Source organism: Leucoraja erinacea, chromosome 19 (assembly GCF_028641065.1).
Source record: "Leucoraja erinacea ecotype New England chromosome 19, Leri_hhj_1, whole genome shotgun sequence".
NCBI classification, from domain to species: domain Eukaryota; kingdom Metazoa; phylum Chordata; class Chondrichthyes; order Rajiformes; family Rajidae; genus Leucoraja; species Leucoraja erinaceus.
Window position 1 is genome coordinate 35,520,019 of NC_073395.1, and position 21,661 is coordinate 35,541,679.

The following is a 21,661-nucleotide window of genomic DNA, read 5'->3' on the forward strand; positions in this document are numbered from 1 at the left end:
TTCATCGGAAAGAAAGTCATAAGGGGGACGTTTGGGGATGATTGCATGGCGCTCAATTCGATTTGCCACTGTCGGCAAATGGAGTAGTCCAAACATCAAATAGGCATGAGCTGATAACTGGCAGTGAACATTTGCATCACTAATCCTTTTGACAATGATTACCTCCAACAAAAGAGTCCAACTCCGTACCCTTGACATTCAATGAAATTACTAACCCCAACCATACTAACCCCAACGTAGTCACATAAACACTGTGGCGACATGATGAGCTCAGGGCTAGGCATCTTATATGAGTGACTCATCTCGTAAGTCACAAATGTAATGGAAACTTCACATTTCCTGGAAAAGTATTTTAGTTAGTGTACATTAATCAACACAATGAAATCATCTCCTTAAAACATTTTTTTTATAGAGCACTTTATAGCCTTGGGACATGCCACAACAATTCATGTCTAAAGTACTTTGAAATGTAGTCACTGTTACGATGTAGAAAACATGGTAGTTATTTGTACATTGAAGGCTTCTACAAATGGCAATAATCATCTTTTAACATATGTATTTTGGCCAGATTAAGAAAATTCTTGCATTTTGTGAAATTGTTGCTTAGGATCTCTTGTATCTAAGCAGGGGGCATGCAGGATTTAACATTGCACCTTGAAGACAGGACCTCTGAGAGTGTCTCAGTTCTACACTGGGATTATTGACCTAGATTTATTTGTTGGAGTAGAACTTAAATCTACAAACCTCAGACGCCAAGGCAACCATGCTATCAAATGATCCATATTTAACACATCAAAAGCAACATATAAAGATGCAGTAAAATATTTATTATGTTCTAACATATGTTTCATTCACCAAAAAATATTTAAAAACCAATATACTTAGACCAATGTTACATTGATTTAACTGTCACATATTTTACTGCTTGCTATTATATTTCCCTTTATCTGAACAGGGTGCCCTGCAAATACACATCCTCAATTTGTATATGTATATCTCCAAAGACAATTATTTTCATTTTGGCATGATTGATTTTGGAATCAATCTAATTTCAAAGGGACTGAATTGCATACTAACACCAGGAAGCCAACACGTTTAATTAAATTGAAAGATTATACATCCTAATTGCCACAATTAGAATAAAAGAGTATTACAAATTTGTTTAATAAGCAATGACATTTTAAATATAGATTAGACAATTGGAACCCCCCATGTGTGTGTAAAACAAAATCCAATGAATTCCCTAAATAATAGCGTCAAATTATATTTTACTCTGTGGGCAGTTTGAAGTTTTCTTGTTTTGCACTATTTTGATAAAAGGTTTGTCTCAAGACCTTACAGGCCTGATTAAAAAAACATGCCTATGACAATTTTAGATGTGCATACAAGCAGATGGCAAGAACCTCCTGTATAAATGTTTGGATGTCTTTTTAGATGACATGATGTAATATAAATTAAAAATATCATGTAATCTGAAGTGTGTACTCTCGTGCACGGATGTTTGTACAATTTTTGATGCTTCTCTGTTTTTACAACATCATCCGTTAATTATACAAACTGGAAGCCTGCAATAATGTTTATATAACAGGATTAATTCACTGTCAAGGCAGATGATAAACTATTAAATTCTTAACAGATTATGTTGCTTGTTATTTTTCATCTTTACAAACAAATCTGGCAAGACCTATAATCCCAAGGTCATCATTAAACTAAAACTCCTTCTTTTAAATAATCAACGTGGTATTTTTCACCGCCCTGTTATTTTTCACAACTTATCATCCTCACTCATACTAGAGGTTTAAGGGAAATTAGGAAAACTGTTACACACAAGCCTAGATTTTCTGAAAAGGTAACTTTAAAAACTGCATGTGTTGTATCAAAATCTTGTTTTCCAATTAGGAATATCTCCTGCCGAATATGCTGCATCAAAAATTAAACTCCAAAACTGTCATCTACCAGAAACCCGCAGATATCAAAAAGACAAAATAATTTACACATTTTAAATGTTTTCAATTCTCTCCTGAATTTTTATACATAATGTAGCATAGCAATTGGGATAATCTACAATTTTTACAGTGAGATTATGGCTGTCCTTTTACACATTTTGCATAAGTTAAATATTTACAGATATTATTAGCTGTTAGAATGCTTGTCGTCCAAAATTAAAACTCTCTATACATATATTTTTTCAAGAGGTATGAACTGCTATATTAGATCACACCATAGTAAGTTAAATTATGTTACTTTGTAAGTAATACGATTTTAGACACATTGTTGCCATGCAACTGAAATACAGTGTCTCCATGTTTTCAATTGTAAGTGATCAATAATTTAGATTTTATCTTCCAGAAGAAAATTGAATATCTTGTCCAGACAATGCTACATTTTCATATGTTTAATTTGTTCTATAGTTTAACAAAGTACAGCAGCCATTTTATATAAGGTTACACAAAAAAGCTGGAGAAACTCAGCGGGTGCAGCAGCATCTATGGAGCGAAGGAAATAGGCAACGTTTCGGGCCGAAACCCTTCTTCAGATTGATCAGATTTATCAATAGAATAATGAAATACTGTTCACATCCCCTTCCAGCATCTGCAGTTCCTTCTTAAACAGCCATTTTATATAAGTTGTGCTATTGAGCTTCATAAAATTACAACGTTTTCAAGCAATTATTTTGGAATGTTGAAATGGTACTTTATTCAAACTCTGCTAAAAATGCACTTAATGATTGTATTTCAGTTTTTTTTTAACACATTGTTGAAGAAAGCAGGCTATGCAGCATCTATGCAGGCAAAGGAATAGTTGTTTTGGGCCCAACAGCAAGATGCTACCTGACCCTCTGAGTTCCTCCATCTGTTTGTTTTGCTTCAGATTCCAGCATCTACAGTCTCTTGTGTAGTAGTAGTATTCCAGTACTTGTGCCGTTCCTCAGAGTTTTACTTTTGGCTCTTTATATTTGAGGCTTTTATACACTTTGAGAGATCAAGTGGTGATGGTCTTATCCTTCTGCTTGTTGATGTTTCCTGGGTTTAGCTCATGGATACAAATCACAATATATTATACATATATATTCTACTCAACCAAAGATCATGACCATCCAAAATGTTATTGCTAACAGCCTGTTCAACTTTGTTTGAAGTTCATTGTTCATTTAATCCAATAAAGCAATCTCACACTTCTTTGGTGTGTTTTCCCATGTTCAAACCATGGCTACTTGCAGGTGTGTACGTCAGTCATTGTTTCACATCTCCGACAGCGCACATAACAGCACCATATGAATTTGCAGTCACATCGCTCCACGTGACGGACAACGTGCGTGTTGTATCCCCTTCCGCAGCACAGCAGGTTACAGCCGTCTGCAGCGGGAGAGGTTCGGTTACATTGACGTCCCCGAGTCCCGTGGATGCCTAACTTTTTATCCTCTACGCAATAATTGGGAGATTTTTTAATGTGGACTAGGTCATCCTTCTTCACTGGCACTTTCCGCTGTTCCTTGTCTTTACGACGAACCTTCTTCTTTGACTTGTCCAGTATTTGGACACTGTGTTCATATTTCTCTTTGAGGAATTGGCCGATTTTGTCAAAGGAAGACATGGATTTCCAGCAGGTTTTCACCGCACAGGAGCCAGACACACCGTGGCACCGGCAGTTCACTGACATCAACTTGGACACAGCCTATAGCAGAAATCAAAACAAATGGTTACCACCACTATTGTTTAGTTTACATACACAACCCTTATAAATTAAACATACATCTCTCATGCATTTTCTCTTTTCAATTACTAAGTGAAATAATGAAATAATGTGCAATGGTCTACCTAGAACAGACATTAAGCAAACTTCATCACAGAAACTCATTTACAATCATAGATTGACACAGCATTGCGACAAGCCCTTCAGCCCAACTCATACATTGCAACTAAGATACCCATTTTAGCTAGTTCCACCTGCCTATGTTTGGCCCATAACTCACTCACCTTTCTAACCATTAACCTGCCCATTTGCTTTGTCTTCATTGAATATATGAAGTGAATATAGTGCAGTGCAGTGTGATGGTGGTAATATGAATTTTCTTTTGGAAACCTATTCCATGTTAACTAAATCAAGCAGAAAAAAATAAGTACTCATTTTAAGCCAGCGTTTCCAACTGTAAATGCCAGCTGATTAGGCATCACTGATGTGTGATCAGTGATCAGGAGCAACTTCAGAGTTATTTTCTAAATCAAGAAATGGAAAAGGAAACTTTTTAAGTCTGGGCATATTTTTTCTACAACTGCAATACTTTATTGCCACGTGTACTTCGTACAGAGAAATTCTTTATTTTGCATACAATACATAGTGTCTTCCTTCCCCACCCAGAGCCCCTCTTTGATATCAGCGGCCCCCCTACACTGGGTCCGTCTTTGTTCTCGCCGACGGTGATGGAAAGCCTTGTAGCCTACGTTGTTGCTAAATTTATGGAAAGCAAATCGGTTTCACAAGCAAATACGAGCTCCCAAACCCTACAAAGAAATATCAAAGCTTTTGGCTCCAATTACAATTTAGGGCCAGAATCTGCATCCCATCTTAATTCACATAATAGCATCATGATCAATTTTACTACTTTAATGAGCACACAGAGTTCCAAATGTAAATGTGAGGATTAGCTATAGTTTCAATGTCACTGTAAGGGAAAAAAATCAGAACTGTGATAGTAATACTGAATTGTAAATGTATTTAGGGAATTATTAATAAAGTTTGCCAATGCAGATTCAGCACCAGATATTGAGAATATATCAATGTTCCAAGGGCAGCTCAACTTCCAGCCACTGTTTTCCAGGATAGAAACAAAACAAAAATACAATCTTGGCACAATCTCTTCTACCAGTGGTGCATTATATTTCTGAATGATTAACAATGCAAATATCTGCAAGGTTAAAATATTTGCAGAACTTTTATTGCTTTACTCTTAACCCACATTATTCAGGATAGCAGATCAGGATAGGGGCTTGTTAAAGCAATTTAAATTCTTCTTTCACTTGAATTCAAACATTCTTTGTCTTAGTGTCATCATTCTGACCTCGATGGCGCTCAAACAGCCCAGGAATGCGGAAAATGAAATAATAGTTTCATAATAATGTCAGACCTTTGTCACTGAATCACAGAAAAAGGAGATAAACAAAGGATGGCAGATGCTGAAATCTGAAGTAAAAAATAAAATGCCGAACGTAACGGGCCGGGCAGCTTCTGTGTGTGTGTGTGCATGTGTGCGGGTGGCAGGGGGGGGAGGGATGTCAGCATTTCATCCCCACCCCCCCCCCCATATACAGACAGAAAGATACACACACACACTACTAAACCAACTGAGTTCCTCCGGCAGTTTTGTTTCTTGAATCACAGAGATGTTTAAATTTGGACATGATTTCAAATATCAAGCCAAAATAGGTGTGAGAGATCCTGGTTAACATGCAAAATAGGACATTTTTGGTTTCTTAACCTGTTGGAAGCTGATCTGCCTTTAATTTATAAGAACTCAGAAAAGGGAAACAACTATAATTGAAAGTAGATACAAAATGCTGGAGTAAATTCAGCGGGACAGGCAGCATCTCTGGAGAGAAGGAATGGGTGACATTTTGGGTCGAGGCCCTTCTTCAGACTTATTCTTTAATTTAATGAAAGGTTGCATGAGGTTATGCAGTTTGGAAAAGGAGTCAAAAAGCAAATATTTATCTAAATGGGACATGTGTATGCAAATGAATGAAGTCCAGAGAAGACAAATGGAACACTGGCCTTCATTCCAATGGGCTTGAAATTTAATAGAGAGGTTTTGTTACAGTTATAAAAGTGTTCGTGACTCTGAAGTTCTGCGCCCACTTTTGTTCTCCTTACCTAAAAAGTCGCATTGGAGTCAGTCTATTAAATATATTTAAGGTCACATTGATATATATTTGAAAGATTACTGAATGGAGTATTATAAAGAACTGGCACAGAAGAGAAGCTGAGGCCAGCATAGATTAGCCATGGTCATGTTGAATGGTGGGGCAGGATTGAGGGACACAGTGGCTTTCTCTGCTCCTATTTTCTCTTGTTCTTACCTGCATTCAAATCGGGGCAGCACAGTGACACAGCAGTAGAGTTGCTGCCATTACAGCACCAGGGAACCTGGTTCAATCCCGACTACAGGGGCTGTCGGTGCAGAGTATGCACCTTCTCGCCGTGACCACGTGGGTTTTCCCCGGGAGCTCCACTTCCCTCCCACACTCCAAACACGTACAGTTTTGTAGTTTAATTGACTTCGGTAAATCGTAAATTATCCCTAGTGTGTAAGATAGTGCTGTTGTATGGGGTGATCTCTGGTCGGTACGGACTCGGTGGGCCAAAGGGCCTGTTTCCGCACTGAATCTCTAAAACTAAAAAACAAAAACTATATCTCATCAGTGACAAACCATCTCAAGGTGGAAAGTCACCTTGTGAATTTCTATTTGTTTTAACATAAGGCTTTAAACTGTTCTCATTAGTAAGAGATAAACTTTCAATAGTTAATAATGATGTACTTATCACAGCAGTCTTTTGTTTAGAGTGTGAAAGACAATCAAAGCAAAGAACATTTACTGGCAACAATATGTCAACCAATGAGTCAGCAGAGGGAGAGGAGGGCATGATTGGTCAAATAGTCTGTTGCGTCTAATCAATTAACTTGGAAAACAAATCTGCACAAGGATACAGAAGCCACAGTAACATTTCCCAATAAAAAATATCAGAATTTCTGTAGAAAAATGGAATGGAATAACACTGCATATAAATGAAGTGCCAAAAATCATAAACTATCAACCGAATCATTAACTGTTCCTCTCCAGAGGTGCTGTTTAGTTTAGTTTGTAGATAGAGTGGGGGAAACTGGCCATTTGGTCCACTGATTCCGTGCCGATCAGCAGTCACCCGTACAGTAGTTCTATCCTGTGCACCAGGGACAATTTACAAGAGCCAATTAACGTACAAACCTGCATGTCTTTGGATTGTGGGGTAAAACCAGAGGACCCGGAGAAAACGCACGCAATCACAGGCAGAACGTACAAACTCCATTCAAACAATCATGATCAAACCCAGAGCTTTATGCTGTAAAGCAACAACTCTACTGCTGTGCCACCGTGTCACCCTAATTGTTCTGCTGTACATTTTCTGGCATTTGATTTTATTTCAGGTTTCCAACAGAGTCATACAGCACGGAAACTAGTCCCACGGACCAACATCCATGCTGACCAAATTGCCCCCATCTAAGCTTGTCCCATTTTCCCCATTTGCCCCATATCCCTCTAAACATTTGTATCCATGTAAATGCCCACTTGTACCTGCCTTTTTAATGTTGTTATAGTATTTGCCTCAACCACCTCTATATATCCAAGATAACGTTGCCCCCTTGAGTTCTATTTAAATCTTTCCGCTCTCTCCTTCGACCTATGTCCTCTGGTTCCTCGTTCATCTACCCTGGGTGAAGACTCTGCATTCACTCTATCCGTGCCCCTCAAGATTTTATACACACCTATAAGATCACTACTCAGCCGCCTGCACTCCAAGGAATAAAGTCCTGGTGTGCCCAACCTTTTCCTACAGCTGAGGCACTTAAGTCCTGGCAACATCCTTGTAAATGGCTTTGACACTCTTTTCAACTTGATGCCAACCTTCCTATACTAAATTAACCAAAGCTTCACATTTCACACATCTCCTATTCTTCTCTTCTTATCTCACATGTTTTGCATTTTCATTTCTGGCCATTGTCCACTCATCGTCCAAATAAAGAGCCCTTTGTATCCACCTATCATTTGACCCGCCCCTACCTCTCTTCCAGCTCTCTCCTCCGTACTACAATGAGTCTGCAAGAGGGTCCCAACCGGAAATGTCACCCATCTGTGTCCTCCAGAGATGCTGTGTGACTTGCCGAGTCCGCCAGCATTTTGTGTTTTTGTTTTGTTAACTGTAGCCTACTGAGTATTTGCAGCACTTTTTGTTTATTTCTCATGAAATTGTGGCCATGTAAAACCACATTTACTGAAGACTGAATGGCGACACTGGAGTTTAACAGAACCCAATCTGAAAAAAGCCATAGACGGCTGGAGTAAGGGGTTGGCAAGTGGACGAGGGGGGGTGTTTGGAAACGGGATGAGGGGGGTTGGGGGTTGGAAGGATTCGGATGTGATTGAATCGGATTGGGACAGTTGAATGGGAATGGAGGGGGAGTTGGGATGGGTCGGAGGAATTGGGAAGTGGCGGGGCGAGGTAGTCAGGGATTGGAGGGGGGGGGGGAGGTCATAAGAAATAGGAGTATAATTAGGCCATTCAGCCCACCAAGTCTACTCCGCCATTCATTCATGGCTGATCTACCTCTCCCTCCTAACCCCATTCTCCTGCCTTCTCTCCATAACCTCTGACACCGGTACTAATCAAGAATCTATCTATCTCTGCCTTAAAAATATCCACTGACTTGGCCTCCACAGCCTTCTGTAGCAAAGAATTCCACAGATTCACTACCCTCTGACTAAAGAAATTACTCCTCATCTCCTTCCTAAAAGAACGTCCTTTAATTTTGAGGCTACGACTTCTAGTCCTTATCTCTCCCACTAGTGGAAACATCCTCTCCATGTCCATTCTATCCAAGCCTTTCACTATTCTGTATGTATGAGAGGGGATGGGAGGAGATGGAAATGGGGGGAGTTGGAGGGGGACGAAAGGGGGTTGGGAAGGGACGGGGAGGGGTAAGGAAGTAATGGGTGCACATCGTGGTGTGGCAGAGGGGAAGAGAGGATGAAAATGAGTGAGTGAGGGGGTATAAAGAGTTCCCTACCTGCCGGCCGGCCTCGTTATTGTGCAGGGTCATGACCGCCCGCGCCTCTCTGTCCGCCTCCAGTTCCCCGTCCGTCGGTTGGGCACTCGTGTCCACAAACCTCCTGCTGATGGCCGTGCCGTAGTGCAGATGGTCCGAGCAGCCGCCCCAGTGCCAGCCCTCGTCGGCCGAGCCGCCGGCCTGCAGGCTGCGGTCACACGAGCACTCGGTCAGGTTACCCGCGCTGCAGGCGCGCGTCACGGCGTGCACCAGCGCCGCCGCCATCACCGCCTGGATGAAGGCGTTCTCCTTAGTACCTGCGCCACGGGGCAGGGCAAAGCACAGCGTTAGTGCAACATTCTTCCCATAGCAGCTGCAAATAGCAAGTATAGCAATGGGACACTACTTCAGTCTTAGACTCAGTGGAGAGGGAGACTAGAGATATGGAAGGGTAAGGTGTGAAAATGACAGATCAAAGCAGTTTACAAGGTCGAGGGAACATTGAAACTTACAGAATAATGAAAGGCATAAAGTGGATGTGGAAAGGATGTTTTCATTGGTGGGAGAGTTAACGGGTGCTCTTTTAAAAAGGAGGTGAGGAGGAACTTCTTTAGTCATAGGGTAGTTCATCTGTGGAACTCATTGCCACAGAGGGTGGTGAAAGCCGTCAGTGGATATTTTTAAGGCAGGGATAGACAAATTCTTGAGTAGAACGGGTGTCAAGGGTTATGGGGAGAAGGCAGGAAAATGGGATTCGGAGGCAGAGATCAGCCGCGATTGAATGGCGGAGTAGATTCGATGGGCCGAATGGCCTAATTCTACTCCTATAACTTGTGAACTTGTGAAAGCAGACGATGATCAAGGAAATGTAGAATGGTTCATTGTTAGCTAGGGGAAGGTGACAGGGAGGCATATAAAGATACAATTTATTCAGTGGGACAATCAGACTGGTCGGAGAATAGGATGGGGGAGGAATGGAGAGAGAGGGAAAGCAAGGGTTACTTGAAGTTAGAGAAATCAATATTCATACGCTGGGTTGTCAGCCGCCCAAGGGAAATATGAGGTGCTGTTCCTCCAATTTGCGTTGGGCCTCACTCTGACAGTGGAGGCGGCCAGGATAGAAAGGCCAGTATGGGAATGGGAAGGGGAATAAAGTGTTCAGCAACTGGGAGATCATGTAAGTCTAGGCGGTCTAGGTCTAGGGGTTGGGCTGCTAATTGACCAATGTGTGTACTTTTTGTTTAAATGTCCCCTATGTTTTGCTTTTACACATCGCAACCGATGTATAAATAACATCCTCCCGTATCAGAATCAAACCAGAGGGCAGGTGGTACCAGCGTCGACGGGCAAGTTAAGCCGAAGGGCTTTTTTCTGTGCTGTGTGCCTCTAAGGCATTGGTCTTATGTGAGGGGAAACATTTACTAGAAACCTGAGAGGGGACATTTTCGCATGGGTGGGTGTATGGAAAGATGTGTCAGGGGAGGTAGTTGAAGGTAGGGAAAGCATGGGCCAAATGCGTGCAAATGTGGGGGGACCTTGGCCGGTATGGACAAATTGGGCTGAAGTGCCTTTTTCTTGATGTACGACTCTATGACAAGAAGAAACATTCAAAGGGAGTTTAACAAACAATTCTTTATAACCAGAAAATGGTTGTATATCTCGTGGAGTTTGTACTGCAATTTCAGTCAATGCAGTCTCCCATGCCCGCGTCCCGGCGCCAGTCTGGAGCCGAGAGTCAACACTTCAGTAGTCACACGAGGACCCCAGACTCATTACGGCGTGTGTAGGGTGAGTGGCTGGCCGTCTTTTCATGAATGAATATTTAACAAATGATAAATTCTTATCGGCTTACTTTATGGTTCCGGCTTGCGCTCTGAAAGGCAGGAGAACAAGCAAGCGGCAAGTACTAAAGGACTTGAATAGCTTGCAATTCTTAATTTCCATTTCATTGAAATATGGTCGGCTTGTTTCCTGTGCAAACGGCACACACAATGTTGTACAGATAGAAATCAAATACTTTCACGTGAATGTCCACTATCCCCTTTCCCCAGCTGCGGGCGGTGCAGTGGACCGCGCACACAAATGTAATCATTAGGTGAGATTGTGGAGTACATGAAGGGGTTATTTTTGTTGCTGTAACCTGTCCATTTTGTAGAACCATTTTAACGACCTACACCGATCGTTATCTGTCCGAAATTCCCCGATCCCCTTAAAAACAACGTTTTTTGTAAAATACTTTACTAAATGATTGTAACTGGATAAGTTTATCCGACAGACACCATCCATCGTGTAAAGAAGGTTTTTTTCTTTAAAACGCGATTACAATACACCATAAATAACTTAAAGCTAGACACAATATGCTGGAGCAACTTAGAGGGAAGTCAGCAAGCATCTCTGGAGAGAAGGAATAATTGCTCCAGCATTTTGTGTCTACCTTCGATTTAAACCAGCATCTGCAGTTCTTTCCCCACCATAAATAACTTAATTTTGGTTTAACGTTGTAATTTGTTATATATCACACTGGTTCCACAGTAAAATTCATCTCAACTGTTCCTATCTTTTTTCTTACAATTTTTTTGTTGTGTTCGGAAACGTTTAATTTCACCAAACGGATATCAAATGAGGGTTGAAAACTTGTTGACAAAGTTAACGGAAATTACATGGGGATATTAAGCAGAATGGCTCATTTACTTATTGGCGGTTTCACGGGACAGTGGAATCAACTTGCATCGTTACATTTAAAATGATCATCTCTAAAACCTATTCAACAACAACAGTTACTCCGGCATTTTGTGTTAATCAACAACTGCAGTGTTCTTTTTATTGCATCGACGGTATTAGATTTAGCCAGACATCAAAAATAGTAAAGTGTTTAAGAAGGAACTGCAGATGCTGGAAAATCGAAGGTACACAAAAATGCTGGAGAAACTCAGCGGGTGCAGCAGCATCTATGGAGCGAAGGAAATAGGCAACGTTTAGGAAATAGGAACCCCTTGGTTTCGGCCCGAAACGTTGCCTATTTTCTTCGCTCCATAGATGCTGCTGCACCCGCTGAGTTTCTCCAGCATGTTTGTGTACCATCAGAAATAGTAACGTCGGATTTGCATATGTTGTTGCCACCTAATAATGAAACTCCATCTTCTACTCTGGCTGGAGCTTTGCAGCAGTGGCTTTATTTATACCTGGATTGGAACATTCATTAAAAATACAATTCTTGACTTACCGCTGGTTAGCTCAAAGCCAAACACGGAGTAATCACTGGTGATGGAGCAATTCCATCTTTCGTGTTTAAATTGACTTTGGCACTCGTGGATACCAATGCGCGCTCCTTCTTTAATGGCCGGCAAAAGACTGGGTTTCCTTTTGCATAGATCTTTCAGTTTGTTTGAAAGCGGCAAAGCCGGGCAGCCCATCTTCTCCGCCAGTCCACTGGCTGTGGATCCCAGCCACCTGTCGCGAGTATATAGAAACGTACATCACTACCAAATAAACTGCACGCCGCGAATAGACAGGCATCTCGCACTTAAGTTGGACGTATTAAGCTTTACTTACATCCAATTTCCATGACAGTAACATGGAAATACAGTTAGAATGACGGCGAATAACACAGAACGCCGGTGTAATCCAAACGAAGACCCTCTCTCCATGACCGAATCATTTATTATCTTTTGCCACGCGAGTGTGTTGCGTCGTTAATGCAATTGAAAATAAGCGCAAACTCCTGCAACTTTAGCGGGATTGTTCCTTATAACGAACACACTGTCCATTCTGTAATTCTCCGGGAGTTTACAGAACGGGACACTGACCGGTGGACTGGGGAGGCAAAGTTTAAAAGAGATGCAGAATAACAAAAGAGATGAAGCTGACACTGGGAAGGATTGTTCCTGACAAACCTTTAGTTGCCGCCCACAACAGCCCATTGGACAAAGGGCTACATTACAATAAAACAGGCAGACTACTGGAGCGATTGGTCGGTGGCCTTGTGACACCATACCCGGAGAATTGCTCTATATACTTTATCCATTCAAGTGTTAACCTCAAACACAAGATGGGTTGCATTCTGCTGCGGGTGGAGGCTAAACGTTTAATAGAATATTTCAAGTTCAACTTCAGTTGAAATCATTGTGGGTCTTAAGTTCTGAAGTGCTTTACCAGCTTGTTAGTCGGTACACAAACACACACACACACAGAACTTACTAAAACGCTGCTGCCATAAACTCTATTCTGTCCACTTTAATATTATTTTATTGAATAGGAGCCGATTTGTAATTTAATAATTGTGCGGAAAAGCAAAGTAACTCAATTTTCTGGAAATCTTAAATAAAAGTAAAGAACGCGGAAACACGCAGCGCGCGAGGCAACATCAGTGTCGAGAAACTACGATGTAATAACATGAAGTGTGTCTTTTCTTTTCAGATACGTTGTTGCCTATTCCAGGCAATGTTTATATTTTGTTTGCTGACGTTGTTCAAGTTAAATAAATGCCATCTAAAAGTTTGTATGAAATGTGGAAATTAAGTTCAGCCACGTTTCCAGACTCTTGAACCATTTCTCCGTAAAAATATTGTCATTTGAAGTAGGGTTGTACTATTAATGATTTGATCCTGACACAATGAAATACTGTTCAGGCAATATATCTTCTAAATGTTAAACTCCATCGGACTTCAGCATTTTTATTGTGTGCGTGTGCAAGGGCAGTGCGGTATTAAATGTTGTTCTGGCCTTGATAACTCTAATCACATTTTATCTATTTGGAAATATTTCGTAAATGTTATTGTCTCAAACGATATATTAACAAAAAAAACACGGAATAATTAATGTCTTCGTGTGTATGTAAAAAGTGGAACGCAACCCTTCCCATGTTATGTGTGAGAAGGAACTGCAGATGCTGGTTTACACCGAAGATAGACACACACAAAACTGGAGTAACTCAGCGGGACAGGCAGCATCTCTGACGAGCATCTCTGACGAGAAAGAATGGGTGACGTTTCGGGTTGAGACCCTTCTTCAGGGTCCTTTCTCCAGAGATGCTGCCTGTCCCGCTGAGACACTCCAGCTTTTTGTGTCTATCTTCCTATGTTAAATTGTGCTTTATCGTTCTTGTCCGGGATATTTGGCTTTATTTTTACGCATGGAAATATTCTAATCCAGATTGAAATATAATTGTCATTAAACAGCAAACCTTCACATTTCTTGTTTATTCAAACCTGAAGTAGGAAATTACGAATTATTATTCGAATGTAAAATGGGGTAATCTGTTTGTTTTTTTTAAAATATCCATCGGATGATAACTGCAATTAAATAACTAGCCCATGGTTACTTGGGGGTATTTATCGTGCTACAGCTACTTCCTTGAATCAGTCTTTCGATGCAGCTGATATAACTATTCCTGTGTTGTTTGTACATACTAGTTTGCCACGGTGATGGTTTAGATTGTACAATTTACACATCTGATCTTTAACTATAGAGCGAATGTGAACGGATGATCGATGATCGGCGAGGATTCGGTGGGCCGAAGGGTCTGTTGCCATGGTGTACCTCTAGAACTAAATTAAATTCTTACTTCCTCACTGCAATGCAAATTCTTAGCTTCAAGAACATCTCGCAGTACTTTATCAAATTGGCGAATGTATTGGACGATCACGGCACGTTTAAGTAAGAATTGTGCGTATATGCTTGAGAGTTAAAAATAAACCGAGAATCTTCAGTATTCTCCAAAACGATTTGGGATATTTAATCCAAGCATCCTGTTCGACAGCGTTTATGGTTTCTGTTTTCACGTGTAATGGATAATTCCCAATTTACTGCCAAATCTCTCCACAGCCGACCGTCTAATTAATCATTCCCTTCATCAAAGCACAGAATGCATTTAGCATGATACATCCTGCCAAAGTGATTTGGTTGTTACTCAACATCAGCGAGCAAACATTTACACAAAGCATATCGCAGGCGATGGAGATTATTTGCGATGCTATATTTTGATCAGATTATGTCAACGTTTTTCTTAAACGATGTATTGTTACTCTTCAATGTAATGGAGTTAATCCGGAATTACCAATGTACACATTTTAGTTTATCCATATTCAACTTGGATAGGAAAACTGACTGTCAGTCTGAAGGAGGGTCTCGACCCGAAACGTCACCAATTACTTTTCTCCAGAGATGATGTCTGACTCACTGAGTTACTCCAGCTTTGAGTCTATCTTCGGTTCAAAACAAAAGTAAAGTTTGTTACACGAGGCACACAGATTTGGCCTTTTTCACAACACGTGAGCATGCGGATGAATAGCCGTGCGGGTGCAAACCTATTATGTGTGTCTGTGCGTCTACCTGGCAGATTGACTCCAAACGGTAATAAATTTGCTTCTGGTATACTTCGAGCAACTCGTTGAAAGCTCTTAATCACTGAAAGATTGCCTTGGAAAATACGACAACAGCCATAATGGAGTGAGACATTCCGTAACTTCAAGTGAAGCCTTTAAAATTAGTTTCATCCGAAAGACTCAATTATAAAGAATGGTGGACCCGGGGGAGGGGAGTGGCAGAATTGGTAGAAGAGGGGGTTATTCAGAGGGTGTGCACTGCTTAAAAACAGACGTCAAGTATGAATATTTTAGAGTACAGCTACAATGTAAATTTCAGAGTTTATCTTGTACAATGTTAACACAATGGTAAATCTATTTCAGCTCTAAATTTCGTAATGTAGATAGTTTACCTTCTCCCCTAGAACGTGCATTCCTGCAACAAACAAAATATTTTGATCGGTTAACGAAAACTATTCTACAATAATAACGTTTCTTTCGTTCAATACAAATGCTACATACATTAATTCCGCATTAGATAGCGAAATAAATTATTATTAAAAAAACGCATTTTTGGGTGTTACCAAATTCCTCAAACCGGTGTCCTGTTTTAACGCTTATCATTTATTTGATATCATCGGGGTTTTAATCCCACACCATTTATTTGACGTGCAATTGAACCGGCACACTATTAGAAGTCGTTGTAATATTATCATGAACCTTCTGAGTTTTGTAGTCGGCAGGGCAGTACTCTGCATATCGCCAACTTGGACAATTTTACATTCTTTTTTAATCAAGCCAATTAACCTACGTCTTTGGAGTGTGGGAGGAAACACAAGATCTCGGAGAAACCCCACGCAGATCACGGGAGAACGTACAAACTCCGTACAGACAGCACCTGTAGTCGGGATCGAACCCGGGTCTCTGGCGCTGCATTTTACTGTAAGGCAGCAACTCTACCGCTGTGCCACCGTGACATGTTTGAAGTTTGAATTATTTACATGTGTTTCAGATTTTTGTATATTTTACGGAGCCATTTCAGTTGATAGGGCTCGACGCACGGAGCCGCTAAATCCAACTGGAAGACATCCGTCACTTCCAGTATATGTTATTAATGCTAGAAACGCGTATCCTACCTGTTAAAAAACCGCCAAAATGTTGATTTTTTGCGCTGAAAAAAATTGTGGGAGTCGGGGTAAGTGTGAGAGACATGTACCCAACTTCAGAATTCCAAAAGTGGAGCGAAATGAAGGTATAGAGAAGCGAGAACTGAAGGGACAACAGCAGCTAAAGTGCTTGGTAAACATTGAAAATATTGGGAATTATCGCGTTTGCTCACTGCATTTCATAGAGTAAGGCATTATTTGTGTTTTTTCTTGATTCCTTTGGTATCTAAAAATTCTCAGAAGTGATAAATCTGGCTGTAAATTTTTCTTCAGATGCGTTTTCATTTTGTATGTAAAAACCCACGAGAACCCTGGGCTATTTAAAAAAAATTCCAGCCAGATTTATCACTTCTGAAACTTTTTAGATGCCAAAGGAATCAAGAAAAAAACACAAATAATGCCTTAGTTGATGAAATGCAGTGAGCAAACGGCCAATGTTCACCAAGCACTCTGGCTGTTGTTGCCCCCTTCAGCTCTCGTTTCTATCTACCGTCATTTCTCCTTATTTTTGGAATTCTGAAGTATGCTAAACGTCTCACGCTTATCCTGATTTCCATAATTATTTACAGCGCAAAAATTGACAATTTCAGCGGGTTTTAACGGGCCCGCTACGCTGGAAACAATGTTAAGTGCCTACCTGCAGTACATCGCGTGTACTCCATTTGGAGTAGGGTAGCAACATTACGGGTCATGGGTCGTGACCCGACTGCCGTGAAGCCTCCCTATTCATAACTCGCCGAGTTAGACTGGTATATTAATATTATATATTAATATTAATATTATATATTAATATGTAATATATGTAATCCATTAATATTATATATTAATATACCAGTCTAAAGAAAAGTTCCAAGCGCATTAGTTTATTTCTGTTATAGGCAGTAAATTAGAATATTAGTGTTTAGAGTAGGGGAACGAGGAAGCATTTAGAAATGTCATTTTTAGTATTGCTATTTTAATATTTATATTTAAAACGCTTCTAGTTAATCTAAAAATAACGACTTATTTTTTCTACTGACATGGTTACTTGTGGCATATGTGAATTTAATGGTACGTCTTTTCTATATATTTTAAATCAAAAACCATGCCACATCAGGTCAACAGGAACAGGAGCCAATAAGTGCAGAGCCACGAACATCATTGATGAACGATAATCAATAAAACACCAGTCGAATGGAAAAATGCGTTCAATAAAATTGTACGTGTATTTGCAAATTAACATAACCAACATAACCGCCAAGTGGTGAACATACTTCCTTTCATGTCCTGTACGGAATTATTCTGCTACAAAGATCAGTCTTGATGTTTAAAGTACCCTGTAGAACAATTGAAATTCGCAGCCATAGATACTCTAGTTGTGCTATTTATTCTGTTTAAGTCACCGGAACTCTGTAACTCAGTATTTTGGAAAGGATCCTATGATCGAAAATATTTTGAACAAAATACGGGTTGATAATTGCAACTCTTGTTTGGCTTAAACCACTGTTGATAGTTGTTCAATATCAGTTAACAACACTCAATACTGTATATATCTATTTGGCGGTACTCAACGAGGCGGTTGCCGTGGCGCTACTCAAATCTGATTCATTAAATGACAATGTGTTTCGAGCTACTTCCTTACCCAGATGAGATGTGTGGAAGGATATCTATGAATATATTTTTCCAATAACACGGATCACAATGTCTCCCATACGGCTAATTTGCTCAGTTCCAAGTACTTTTCTGGTTAAAACCTTCGATCAAATCCCTTTTTACTACAGGGTCGCGAGATCTTGACGTATTTATCAGCATCGTCATTAAGTGGATGTATATTGTAAAATCCTATCTTATCAAATCTCAGAATAAAAAATACTTGTGTCCCAAGATTTATCAGTCAAAATGCGAGGCCCTTCTCTCCATTTCTTCTCTCAAGATGTTGCCTGTCCCGCTGAGTTACACCAGCACTTTGTGTCTATCTTCCCTTACTTTACATGTGCATTTGCAAATAAATTACACTGCTATACGTTTCATGCAATGATAACTATTTCTGTAAACGTCGTAAACTGTTACAAGTCCACAAAATCAGACGTGTGCACTAAATGTCAATTTTAATCATGACATTGGAAAAAGCTCAACAATAACCCCGGCTTCACACGGGCTGTTTGTTTGTCATCCATTTACTGACTTCAACACTTACGGCTTGATCGCAATTCTATCATGACCCTGTCCCAGATTACCTGGACCATCATCCTGCTGTTCCCATCCTTCAGATTTGGCTCCACTTCATTGCAGCTGACAGAGCTTTGGCCATCAAAGTGCTCTGCTCAAGATTCTCTCTCCAAAATCCTCTTGCTTTATCACTCCCTCTAGCCCTCCAGAATTTTTTACAATATTTCAAAGTAAAGTTCAAGTGTGTTTATTTGTCATTTACACGGGATATGAACCAGAATAATGTTCTTACTTCCTTATTAGACACAATAAATATACAATTTTTTTTTTTATTGTCAGTAAACAGGACCATGATAGTGTAACATACAAAGTTCACAGAGGAACCCATAGTAATGCAGAGTCTAGTGGTTAATTGCTGAGATAGGGTTGTGCAGGGTGGTACCTGGTGGTATACAGGACAAGGCTGTTCTTGAACAGAGGTAATGGTTATCTGGCTCCTATATTGACTGGTAGCAGCGAGAAGAGAGCGTGGCCAGGGTGTTGTGGGTTTTTGATATTACTCACCTTCTTGAGATGGCTTCTGTAGATTCCTTTGATGGTGTGGAGGTCTACCACATTATGCATCCTCCGTCATTCTTATTTAAATGATTGAAGCAGCCCATGAGGCAACCAGTCAGTATGCGCTCCACCATTCGCCAGTCGAGGTTCAATAGAGTATTCGTTACATGCTGAATCATCTTAAACCTCCATGGAAGCAGAGGTGTTGGTGAGTTTTCTGTGTCATCGCATCTATGTGTTGGACCCAGATTGGATCACCAGAGATGTGTAGGTACAGATTCTTGAACCTGTAGATTCTTTCCAATGCCACCTCACCAAAGATAATAGATGCATGATTCCTCAGCTTTCCCTTCCTGAAATTAAGCCCGTTGGTCTTGTTAACATCGAGAGGAAGATCGTTGTTCTGGCACCACTCAATCAGATTATCACTATCCCTCCTGCATTCTGACTCGTCAATATTTATTATTCTTCGATCAGATCAGCTCACAATCAGGTTGTGGCAGTAGATACATTGAAGTGGGACCAGGTCATTACTGAGTTAGGAGCTGATTTATGTTATAACCACTTTCTCGAAGCACTTCATCACAATGGACTTGAGTGCCACCAGTCTGTACTTGATCAGCTATGTCTCCTTGATTTTCTTGGGCACAGGTGTTATGGATATCCTTTTAAAGCAGGTGGGGGAAAGGCAGAAACTCCAACTAGTTAGGCCACACAGTTTCTGAGAACATGGTTAGGTACACCATCAGGGCAGGACACTTTCCAAGGATTCAGTCTTGTGAAGGATTATCTATTGACTGTGATCATGGGGTCATTGAGGGGGGGGGGCTGGGATGGAGTTGGAGGTGTAGTCTCCAACACTTCACCCTTACTTGGAGGTTGTCCTGCTGACCACATTTCAGGGCACAATGGAAGTCTCCATGGCACATGCAGGCCCTGTAATTACAGTGACTGTGTGTTGCGAGGTCAGGATGTCTGTATCTCTTGGGTGATAGTGAAGGGCCTGTCACACTTTCACGACCTAATGCACGACCTCTGCCGAATTTGCCCTTGACTCATACTCGCAACATGGTCATCACAAGGCCCTAGCAGGTCGTAGGTAGGTCGTGATGCTAGTCGTAGGTACTCGTGGCATCAATCGGGGCGGGGCGTTTTTCTAGCCTGATGAAAAATGTCCACCAGTAAAAAAGGTTGTGAATTAGGTCATGAAAATGGGGCAGGCCCTTAAGAAGTCTCTTAGCTACTGCACTGGTTTGTGCTAAACACAAGGTGTTGGAGGAACTCAATGGGTCAGACAGCACCCAAGGAGGGAATGAACAGACAAAGAAAGGACCTTTCTTGAGACACATGATTTCTGCTGATTTTCTAAGTGGACAGACAATGTTTCGAGTCAGGGCATTTCTACAGATGTGATTTCTGCTGATTTTCTTAGCATGAGGAATTAAAACGGGTGTATATATAGGGTTATCTGTCTCACCTACTGGCAACATGTCATCACACTCCAATTCCATTTTTTATTTTAAAATAATTGATTTTATGTTAGTTGCATCAGTAATCAAGTGCAATAGGGAATCTGCAGAGGCGAACAACATCACTGATCAACATCTTGTTTAAAGGAGAAAATGGTTATTGTCAGCTTTCCAGAGAAATGATGTGGAATATTGACAATGTTAATGTCACTACAACTGGAAATTCTGGGCCAATCTAGTTCAGCTGATGTCATTTCGGATAAACTGGTCAGAAAACAGGAGAACTATCATTTCAGTTATCAAAACTTCTTTATGTACCCAAACAGCTGCATGTGGTTAACCTTTAATATTTCATCTTAAAGTAGGCTACAGCAAAATAAAAACTAGCATTATATTGAATGGATAGAATTGAATAGAATTTGCATTACTATTTAAAATTTAAGCTGCATTAAACATTCATGTTTGGGATTTTAAACCCAAGCGTGAAAATGTAACCTAGTTTAAGCACTGTCACTTTCCGATTGAGGCAAAAGTCTTAACCAAAAAAATCTGACGCACACAATATTTCTCATGCTGTCTATTAAATTTGAATGCACATCTCTTTAATCTTTGAGGATAACATAAAATGTTAAATAATAGCTACAAAGTGTGTTAGTTCTTTTTTCTGTAACACAGCTGAAATAAAATCCAATTCATAGATACTCGATCAATGTCACGTACTGTATTTACCATGTTCATATCCATGTGACAACATTACAATTATTCATGTGTATAAGATAATGGTCAGTCGTGACTAAGGGGGGGCCTACTACTAAGATAGTGGTATTGATCATCAGTCACAGAGGAAATATGATGCAAAAGCAGTCATTGCTTTTCACAACTAACAGTATTTCAGGTTCATGGCTTGAAAAGCTACTTTTCCCTTCCAGCTGAAAATAATCCACATCTTGAATCTGAAACAGCTATTTTGCTTTTTTGTACATGGGAACAAGAGATGAGTAATTATTATGAAAAATTGGAAGTTCACCCCAAGTCAACTGAAAACGTTAATGACCACTTTCTCCTAATTGTTAAGTTTTGATGCTGATTACGTTGATATTTAGTATTATATTTGGCATTATGCTTTTTGGATTTGAAGGTAGCAGGTACTGTTTATATTTGTCAATTTCCAGGTATCAATCTGTTGCCTTTTGAAGTAGCATGAACTGTGATGCACTGTAT

General features: G+C 40.3%; 1 protein-coding gene across 1 annotated transcript; it reads right to left on the reverse strand.

The window, feature by feature from the left end:
* wnt16 (wingless-type MMTV integration site family, member 16) lies at positions 1-12,708 on the reverse strand. The gene is made up of 4 exons (XM_055650837.1): positions 12,350-12,708; positions 12,021-12,247; positions 8,819-9,114; positions 1-3,675 (listed from the first exon to the last, which is right to left on the reverse strand). Exons 1-4 carry the CDS (start codon positions 12,442-12,444, stop codon positions 3,211-3,213), a joined length of 1,083 nt encoding a protein of 360 aa, XP_055506812.1. The 5' UTR covers positions 12,445-12,708; the 3' UTR covers positions 1-3,210.
* Between the last annotated feature and the right edge of the window lie 8,953 nt (positions 12,709-21,661).